The sequence below is a fragment of the Pipra filicauda genome, unplaced genomic scaffold (assembly GCF_003945595.2).
Source record: "Pipra filicauda isolate LSUMZ 115617 unplaced genomic scaffold, ASM394559v2 scaffold118_size2161507_pilon, whole genome shotgun sequence".
In the NCBI taxonomy this organism is placed as follows: domain Eukaryota; kingdom Metazoa; phylum Chordata; class Aves; order Passeriformes; family Pipridae; genus Pipra; species Pipra filicauda.
The window spans coordinates 1857226-1867564 of NW_024103640.1; the positions used below are offsets into that span (position 1 = coordinate 1857226).

Sequence of the window (10339 nt, forward strand, 5' to 3'; positions counted from 1 at the left end):
GATTCTTCTTCCACCTCAGTTTTTAGAGGAAAATAACATCATGTAGCCAGAGTCTCTCACTGCTGCAGAAAATCTTCAGCGAGGTCCTAATACTTCTTTGTACCAAAATATTTCTCTTCAGTAGCAACATTGATTTTGTAAATTTTACTATGCACAAATAGGAGAGAAACCCATTCAGGGAGTGACTTTTAAACCACAGATACATGAAACTGCTCTGGCAGGCAAGGTGAGGAAACCAGATGCAAGAAACAGCTGGAGAACTCGGGACAGTCGAGCCTTGTTTGGTGCAGGGGAAGCTTTAAAGGTTTTGTATCATTTGCTGCGAGCAAGGAATTTATTGGCAGGCACTACAGGCACGTTTGCTTGGGCAACACCATCTCTTTTACTAGTGGAGATTCATCCCTGGTTTGGTAGAGAATTGCTGCTGGTTCTGATGACTAATCCTCAGTCTTGTCCTTCCTTCTGCTGTTCAGTGCCTGAGGAGCAGCTGCACAACATCGACGAGTACGATCTCAACGTCGTCCGCCTCTGCTTCCAAGCCTTCCTCCCGGACGAGCACGGCAACTACACCATAGCCCTTCCTCCTTTGATCTCCAACCCCATCTATGACAATAGTAAGTACCAGCTCAGTCAAATGTCTATTTTTTTTGTGCCCTTCTTTGTTTTTCCTCTCTGGCTTGGGATGAGAAATGCCAGGTCTGGGTCAGTTTTGGGTCGCTTCTGTGGCTTGGGCCTGCCGGGTGCGTGTCTTGACACGTGGCAGGTCACAGTGAGCACGACTTCAGATGTGATCCTGGGGTGAAGTGTTGGCCAGACAGAGTCAGAATTGGCTGTCACATCCATGGCCTCACACACAGGTGTGTTTTCAGCCCTTACTCATGGATAGCAGCAATGACTGCACGGAAAGGCCCGTTCCTGATGTGCCACGTGATTTAAGTCATAGTAGTGAGATGGATGGCTGCCTTCAGGCTGGTCTGTTTTCCAAGGGAGTCCTCTAAAGCCTGTTTGTGCCCTTGAGGAGTCTTGCCTTTGCCTTGTGAGGGCTCTGGAATGGAACTTGAGAGATTTATCCGAGTGGGAAACTGTCTTAAGGCTTTTATATGCCTTTTGTATCCCAGTCAGCTGCTGTTTCATTGCATAGGTGGATAATAGGGGAATCTTGGATCAAGCTCTGGGAGGGTGCAGAAGTACATAAAACCCTCCTTCTTGACACTGTTTTCCACAAAACTGGATGTCTGTAGGGCTTTGCCAGGTCACTGCAGATGAGGATTTTAGTCCTCAGGATGTGCTGGGCTTCTCTCCTGGAGCAGAGTAGCAAAAGAACTCTCAATCCTCAAAAACTTTCCTGCAGTGCTTTTTATTTCTGTAGCACAAGTATTTCCATGCTAAATACTTAAAGTCCCTATTTCAGCAGAAACTCCTGAATAAAATGAGATCTGTGTTTTAAAAAGTTGTTAGAATTGCGCTGTGTGAGCGCAACCCTTATGAAAATGTTGGCCGCGAACCCAGGTGGGTTTGTCATTTTTAGAGCCTAGAACGATCCAGAAGCTGGGACTGTGTGAGCGTTGTGCTGCTGAGGAGCCTTGTGCTGAAGTAACCCGGGGCTGAGATAAAACTTGTGATGTGCAGGACCTGCAGCTCTGCCTCAGATGCCGTTTAGCAATGTGCCAGATCACGATCAGCCGTCTCCGCGGGCTGACGTCAGTCCTTGCGGAGCCGTGAAAGGCCAGAGCTGTGCGTGGTGGGGGAACTGGGTGTGCTGGTGTGGGTGTCCGTGGGCAGCACTGGAGGTGCCTGAACCCTCCACGTAACGTAGCAGCAGCGTAAATAAAGCCCTGCTTCCCCCTGCAACCACAAGTCATCAAACACGATGTCGCTCGGTTTCACATCTGAGTTGCTCTTAAAAACGTCGCTCTTGTTAAACCTGCCCTGTCATACCTTGGGTCAAGCCGGGTTGTAACTTCGGAGAACAGATGCAGCAGGATGGAGAGTCCTGCCTTGGGAGGTTTGAGCTTCTGCACGTCTGTTCAGATGCTCTGAAAATCAGCTTGCACATTTCAAATCCAGTGTTTTCTTCACTGTCGAATCCTTTGTAGTCTCCACCTGCTTTGGATAGTAGAGATAAATAAGAATCATACAGACATAACACAGGCAGTCCCACTGATAGAGCCTGTGAGTATCTAAAATTCAGCATTACAGCACCTCCTGTTTTCACTTGGTTTTCATGTTCACTGGTTTTGAACAGAAATTTCCCAAGTTGCAAATCTCGCCACGCCAAAACTCTTGGGAAGAGTCAGATGAAGCAGCTCACCATTTCTGAGAACTGAGCTTGGGTACAGCATGTTGTACTGCCCTGGTTGTAAGAGATGTGATTTTGGGTGCGGAGCTCCTTTTTTTTAGGGATTTGACCTAAAGGGAGAGTTGGAGAGGGACTTTTCAGAAGGTTGTGCAGTGATAGGACAAGGGGTGATGGCTTCAAACTGACACAGGGCAGGGTTAGATTGGATATTAGGAAGAAATCCTTCCCTATGAGGGTGGAGATTGCCCAGAGAAGCTGTGGCTGCCCCATCCCTGGAAGCGTCCAAGGCCAGGTTGAAGCAACCTGGTCTAGTGGAAGTGTCCCTGCCCATGGCAGGGGGGTTGGAATGACATGATCTTCAAGGTCCCTTCCAACCCAAACCACTCTGAGATTCTATGATATCAAGTGCAATTCAAACACACAGAAGTGAAACAAAGGTAAAATTAGCCTTTTCCTCACAATTCTTAATTTACCCTTCCTGTGAAAAATGTACCATGACGCTGTCAGTCACATGGTCCTGGGCTGTTTCTGGCTTTGTTTGGTTTCCTCTCCCTTCAGAGTTTCTGATTCATTCAGCAAATGAAGTGGTGTGTGTCATGTAGTACATGAGGCTGCAGCTCCCACTTCTAATAATAATAATAGTAATAACTGCAGATAGTAACTACGTAATTGGTGTGAGGCTACCAGGAACTCTGCTCTAGGTGTAGTCTGTGTTGTGCTGCTCTGTAGCTGTACTTGGGCAGGAATTGACTCAAACTGGGAGTTTAAAGCAGATTTGTTTGTTTATTTGTTTGGGTTTTTTTGAGGGTGACACCCTGAGCTCTGGTTTTGTATTTAATCTGTGTTTGGAATGGGGAGCCTGTGGTGGCAGAGCCTCCTGGTGCTGTGGAGGATCGCTTTTGGGGAGGCAAAAGCAGCACCAGCTGGATCCTTCCAAGCACTGTAAATGTATTTGGAGCTGCTGCTCCAGAACAGGGCCAGGCACCACCAGGCAGATCCGTGGCTCCATCCCCCTGGAGTTGCCTGCAGTCATGAGGTGGTTGGGATGTGGTGTGCAGCCTTCAGTGGGGTTAGTTCATGGTGACATATACAATGAGAAGCAGCTCTCCATCCACAGCTATCCTGAGGGCTGCTCATGCTTTGCCACAGTCTGGGGTTGAAATGTGAGCATTTTGGGGTGAAACCTCTACCTTGAGTAAAGGTATGAAATTACAGTCCTAAACCTGTTCTTAGACAGCTGCAGAGGGTAGCAGAGGAGGGGCTGGATGGCCAAATATCTCTGTGAATAAAACTACAGAGAGGGGAATTTTCATGACTTGCCAGCCCAGCTGTTTCCAGAGAAGTGTGACTGTACCAGGTAACCAGTCACTCAAAGCACTGCTTTGAATTATTCTGCAGCTTGAAGGGCAACAGGGCCAAGCACAACCACGTCATTTGGAGAAGTGTTTTGAGACCTCTCCAGAATAGTCAGGGGTGTGAGTGTCGCAGCTGTGCTGGTGTCTTTTGTTTGGAGATCAGCAGCTTAGAGCTGCAGGGTCAGGGAATATCAGGCCCTGCTTCTGAATTCCCTTCATGGAGCGACTTGTTGTGTGTGGATTTCAGGGTGTCACTCCTCCAGCTGTTCCTTCCCTTTATGTGCCTTAACTCCCAGCACCTTGTATCCAACAGTGACAAAGTCACAGTCATTCTTTGTCATCAAATTTGCCTCTTTGTTTCCAGGAGCTCCCAACACCGCAGAGCTGAGAATTTGCCGCGTGAACAAGAACTGTGGGAGCGTAAAGGGAGGAGACGAAATATTTCTGCTGTGTGACAAAGTTCAGAAAGGTAATCTTTGTCCCAGGTGGCTGACACTGCCACTTCTTGCTGGGGGGCTGAGACCCTTCACCACACACCCTGAGTGGTTGGGTTTTATAGCTGGGCAGAGCAGCTTTCGGGTTCAAGGGCTCTTGTGTCTTTAAAGTCGAGCCACTTTGCACTCGAACTCTGAGTGGGGCTCCTTCCTTTCCTCCCCTTTTCTGCTGGAAGTTTTCAGTTTCCCAGCTTAACAAGCATCTTCTGTTTCTAATGGACCAGATGATATAGAGGTCAGATTTGTCCTGGACAACTGGGAGGCCAAGGGTTCCTTCTCCCAGGCCGACGTTCACCGCCAGGTCGCGATCGTGTTCCGGACGCCCCCGTTCCTCAAGGACATCACCGAGCCCGTCACGGTGAAGATGCAGCTCCGCAGACCTTCCGACCAGGAAGTCAGTGAGCCTATGGATTTCAGATACCTACCAGATGAGAAGGGTATGGTCCCAATTAGCTGTGTTTCCGAAAAGCAATTATCAGTGCAGAACTCGAGGTAGTCGCTTAATTAGTAAAAATTCTACAGCTTATGCGAAGCAGTGTTTTGGATTTTAAAAGTAACAACAGTCAGTTTGTTCCCTCTTTCAGTAAAAGTGTCAAGAATCACTGTTCATAACACTGTCATGGTTTGTCAGTGCTGCCATGCTTGAAATATTTCTCTTTAAATGTATCTCTCTGCACCTTGGTGCCTCTAGGAACTTCCTTTACACGCTGTATCCAAGAGAACGGTAACACTTTCCCCTTCCACTCCTTTCTCCGTAGATCCATATGGCAACAAGGCAAAAAGGCAAAGATCAACGTTGGCTTTGCAAAAGCTCATGCAGGACTGTGGTAAGGAAAATATTTGCCTTTTTTTTCTTGTTGAGGGAACTTACATTTCGATGGAGCTGTTTTGTATGAGAGCAAACATTTGGAGTGGACTCACGCTTTCTTCCATCGCAGGATCAAACACAACAGAGAGGCCCAAAGTAACTCCGTTCCCCGTTGTCACTCCTGAAGGGAAGATGATTAAAAAAGGTAGGCTTTTGCTTACAGTCTCACAGTGCTTGGAAACAAACAGTGCCCTCCTCTTTGCTTGAAATTCTAATCTCTGGAGGGCTTCTTCCTGTAAGATGCTGATACTTTTGACTATACAAACATAAACCCATCAGTTCTTTACGTAACTGTAGCCATTACCCTCAGCGTGGGGTCATAGAGGGGTGAGGTGCACAGCTCTCTGCTGCTGTCCACAAATCTGGGGCCCACCCTAGAGAGCAGCTAAGCAAGTGTGAAAGTGGAAATGCAGTCTTACAGAGTGTTTCCTTGCAGTGTGTTTTCTTTGCTTGTTACCATTCGTAATTTAAAAAAAAAAATCCTTAAACCTGGCGTTCTCTCCATTAGAACCAAACCTGTTTTCATCCTCGCTGATGATTCCTGGGTTGGGATCCCTGGCCAGCGCTGGTCAGATGTACCCTGGCTGCAGCCAGCTGGCCCCGGTGGGCCCAGGGAAGCAGGACGGGCTGTCCTCGTGCTGGCTGCACAGCTCCTCTGCCAGCGGCCTGCTGGGCACACACCCACCCAACAGCTTCTCCGCGGACGCGCCTCAGCCGGCTCACGGCAGCGGCTCCCTCCCGACCTTCCACGACCCTGTGAACTGGCCCGACGAGAAGGATTCGGGCTTTTACCGGAATTACAGCAGCACCAACGGGCTGGGAGTTGCGGCGGCGTCGAACGTCGACCTGCCGAGCGTTCCCGGCGGCGGCGCCGTGCACGCGGCTCATCCCGGCGGCGCCGCCTCCGGCATCGTCAGCATGGACACCGACGACATGAACTGCACCAGCATCAACTTCGACAAGTTCAACGTGGTGCTGAACTCAGGCGCTCCCAGGCAGCAGCTGCAGCTGGGCCCGCCCGGGGCCGGCGCCGCGGGATTCGCTTCCCAGCCCGGCTTGGCCGACCCCGTTTACGACTTCATAGGCCCGGAGGTTCTGGGCGAGCCAAGACTCTCCACCGCCCACCAGGGCGGCCTGGCAGACGCCCAGTTCTACGACGGCGACGGCGAGCTCTACCAGTCCTTCCCCTTCGATAACATCCTACAAAGCTACAACCCCTGAGGGGCGGAGCTTCCCAAAGGTGCCGCCGCGTGGAGAGGAGTCGTTCACCCTTCTGGAGTCCCCGCTTTCTCCCTCAGAATGTCGCTGTGCAAGTTTGACGATGGAACTTAAGGTTATTTAAGTTACCATAAGAGTTAAGTTATTTAAGCCCGTAGTGGTGCCCGTCAAGAAGGGGGAGGTGGGGGTAGGGTTTGGGGTCCTGTACCTTAAAAGTACCTTGTTAGGTGTATTTTGGCGCTGTTGGTAAAGGGAAATGGTAACACTTAAAGCTTCCTTGCCTTTGGGGACTGTAAAAGCTGGTGTCTTCAGAAGGGTTAAAATTTCAAATACTTCACAGGGTTAAAGTTCTTTCAAAGCAGCCATTTTTTGCTATAGGAATTCAATTTTTGATAGGACAGAAATTAGGAAAACAAACCTGCACATGAGCACTCTAGTTCAGTCTCATCTACAGATATTAAAGTTCAACTCAGCCTACTTGAAAGGTTTAGGTTTCACACCCCCTTTCTATAAATACTGTTCTTCTAAAACAAGTACATGTATTGATTTTCCACACTCCATTTGCTTTGAAGGCAAATTGACTGGTGAAATTTTTTTTTTAATGACTATGTCATTGTTAGATGTATTTAAAAAGACCGGAAGGTTTGAATTTTTAAATAGTCCAGCTCTGTTGTAAAGGAAATCACTGCACAGGAGAAGGAACAGCAAGTCTGCACTTCATCCAGAGTGCACTTGTTTTACAAGCCAAGCCCTGTTGCTTTAGGGATGAAGCTGTCATTGCTCTGCAGTTGTTGTGTGTGAGTGTAGCTGTGATGTGTGTGTGGCGTTTTGCACGGCGGGAATCTCTTGAGCCCAAGTATCTACTTGCTTTTTTTCCTCAGGTATCCCAGCAGTTTCCTGCTATGCAAGTGACTGCTCAAAGGAAGGCTCAGATCCTGCCCCCCCAGCACCACCCCCTCCCAGGAGGGCAAAGCCAGGGGCAGCCCTTGGGCAGCCTCGTCTCTTATTAATGACCTTTAAAGCCATTTCAGTCAGTACCAATTAAAAACACTCCTCTCTCCTCTGGATCAGGAACCAGAACTTCCTCCCTCCCACTTGATTCCCAGTCTCCCCTCTTAGCCTGAGCCAGGAGCTGTTCCATGACACCAGCTGGGGGTGACTGGCTGGGTAAGACACTCTGGGCCTTGGCTACTTTATTATACTGTTATTTTTTAAAGAAGCAACACAGCAAGAAATGTCTGAGTATTTCTTAGGTGATACATCTGTTCTGTAGGGCAGATAAGGCTTGAGGGTCTGAATTGTTACCATTTGGTGACATAAAACCAGACCATGAAAGCAGCAATGAAAAAAGCACACTTGGATATAAAAAAACCCAAAACAAAACAAAAAAATCAAAAAACCACCCCCAAATCTAAAAAAAAGCCACTTGAGACATAGAGTTGGATACAAGGAAGGAGCTCCAGAACCCCTCTGTGGTTTATGGGATTCCCTCCCTGCATTGCCTTGTGTTGGGAGCACTCCGGTGCTGCTGCTGGAATCCACCCCCCCCATTGCACAGGTGACAGTCACACTGTAGGATGTGTGAAGTTTGGGAAACTGCTTCCCCAAACTCCAGGTGCACAAAGCCATGAATTGACTCTCCCTGTTTTAAAGCAGTTTTCCCTCACAGCTCCTCTGCAGTCTTGAGCAATAGGAAGACCAAAGAAATACACAGAAAGTTTGAAATGTGTTGTTTATTCAGTTCTTTTTTTTTTTTTTTGAAGTTCTCAGTTTTAAGTATATTAAATGTAAACATTTTACTCACTTCATAGAAAGCTCTTTATAGTACAATTTGTTTTTACTGTATAATTAAATATTTTCAAAGTTCTGTTTTCCTTTGTAAACGAGTTGGTTTGGTAATTAAAAAAAACTGGTTATACCAAGTGCTCAGCTTCTGCAACCTCCTCAGCTTTGTGACATCCCTCACCACGGGAAAGGCAGGGAAAAGGGAACAAGGCAGGTTATCACTTGCTCGTTCTGGGGCTTTTTTTGGGTATTTTCTGCTCCCAGTTACTGGTGGCCACTACAAAACCTCAAGCAATGGAAGGTTTTGTGGCAGAGCCATTGAGCTTTTAGGCAGAGGGGAGGAGGGGACAGATGCTTTGGGCACATTTGTGCTGCTGGTACAGCTTTCTCTGGGCAAAACCCAAATGGAAGGGGGATTGGAGGTGGCCAGTTGGAGAAACACAAGATTAAATCTTGCTCTCAAAGCATCAGTTTGAGTGCTCACAAGGTGGTGTTTTACTGGTAAAAATAAGGTGAAGGCCAAAGTCCACCATGAACATTATTATTGCTGCAATATTCCTCACATGACAGTTCCAAGGGTTGTCACCTGCTGTTGGAAACTGGCCTTGGAGCAAAGTCCAAACCCCCAGGTCACATCCCGGGGTTTCATATTTGCCCATGATCCCTGCCCAGGAACTGCCCCAAGAGCTGCAGGGATTTGCATCATCATTTGGAGGCTTGACATTTATCACGATTGGGAATTTTTGGAGGACCTCTCTGTGTCCTCAGCACACTGAGGGCAATGTTTATAGCCCGGTTTATCTGCACTGGGATTTGGGACGTGACCCCCAAGTGCAGCAGGAGCTGCAGAGGGAAGTGCCTTGTGTGTCCTTGACCTACAGCAGGAGCAGCCCTTTCTCCTTCCCCCTTTGGCTCCATTCCCCCTTGGAACAGCTCTTCTCATGCCTGTTGTGCCAAAATGCACAGCCTTGTTTACATTTTTTGTTCCCTGTAGTTTATGGAATTTATAAATCATATTTCAGCTCACTCTGAGTTTCAAGAAATCACAGTTGTGAGACTGAAATTCTCTTTTTGTTTGTTTTCTGAATTCGGTTTCTTTAGTTTTCCATCCTTCATGACACTTCCTGTCTGGCTACAGATTATTATCTGAGAACTACTCCTGGAATCTGTTGCTCATATTGGCTATAAGATTAAAACCAAAAATAATATTGCTGCCTGAATCATGCTCCTATTATTTTTGTGTTAGAAAAACAGGAGCTTCTGAATTACTTGTGTTGCAGAGAGCTAGGAAAGCACAGCACAGGCAGTGCAGAATTTTTCAAGATGATTTTTTTAGGAGCTCCTTAAAAATGTATTCATGAACAGTTTTAGAGCCTCCAGCTCAAGCTCTCATGCAGCTGTTCTGGTCTGAGGTCCTGGCACCACTGAATTAAAGGGAAGACATCCCAGCCGTCCTCCCCGTCCCCAAGCAGTGGTTGGTCTTGGCAAATATTATGCTCTTTATTTCCAAAATGTTAATTAATGAAGAGCCCTTAAATTCCAAACCTTAATTTCTTGCTGATAGTTTAACTCTCTTCTGTACTTCAGGGAAGCATCTTCCCTAATGGATTAACATGATGCAGGTATAAAAGTGACTCTTCCTAAAGATGTAGGTGGTGCTTAGTAGGAAACATTTAAAATAAGCAAATTACAAACCTCAGATCTTCCCTATCCCAGGCAAGTTCAAGTCTTCCAGGCATCCATCCAAGGTGAGGGTGTTAGAAAAATTGTATTATGCTGCTAAATCAAAGCTTTTTAATCCCTGTCTCTGGATTCCAACATCCTCAGGTAGGTTTTGTGTCTGCCTGCACTTTGAGGTTCTTTGGTATTCCTGTTTTTCTTTAGATCCCCATCATGCACCACTGCCAGGAGTTCCCAATCTTTTTATATATGGTGACTCACTGGGGAATTCCTGCTCCAGGAGAGGACTGTGGCCAGGCTGGAGGGCTCACGAGGCCCCAGCTGTTGTTTCTAGGAAGTGTCGCCCATGTTTTTAAATTAGAAAAACTTGGTTTTAAGTGCAAAGGTTTCCTCTGAAAAATGTTTTTGCCCTTTGCGAGATAAATTTGCCCATCTCTAAAACTAACCCTGACCAAAAAGCAGCCAGCAGGGAGACTTGCTCCAGCACTGTCCTGCTGGCTTCAGTCTCCCTGGCTTTTGGGATTTCCTGCAGGAACAGTGCTCAGAAAGAGTTGGGATTTCAGGTAACTCGGTGCTACCTGCATCCAGATAAGGAGAGCTGTAGCATCCAATATAAAGAGTTTCAAAAGAAATCTGACGT

General features: G+C 47.3%; 1 protein-coding gene across 1 annotated transcript in view; it reads left to right on the plus strand.

Annotated features, from left to right (window-relative positions):
• REL (REL proto-oncogene, NF-kB subunit) overlaps positions 1–8117 on the plus strand; it is a 29812-nt gene extending 21695 nt beyond the window's left edge. Inside the window, exons 5-10 of the mRNA XM_027738703.2 lie at positions 474–614; positions 4019–4123; positions 4373–4585; positions 4907–4975; positions 5087–5161; positions 5525–8117. Of these exons, the coding sequence (XP_027594504.1) occupies positions 474–614; positions 4019–4123; positions 4373–4585; positions 4907–4975; positions 5087–5161; positions 5525–6237 (1316 nt within the window). The 3' untranslated portion in view covers positions 6238–8117. The remainder of the gene's footprint in view (positions 1–473; positions 615–4018; positions 4124–4372; positions 4586–4906; positions 4976–5086; positions 5162–5524) is intronic.
• Positions 8118–10339: the final 2222 nt, after the last annotated feature.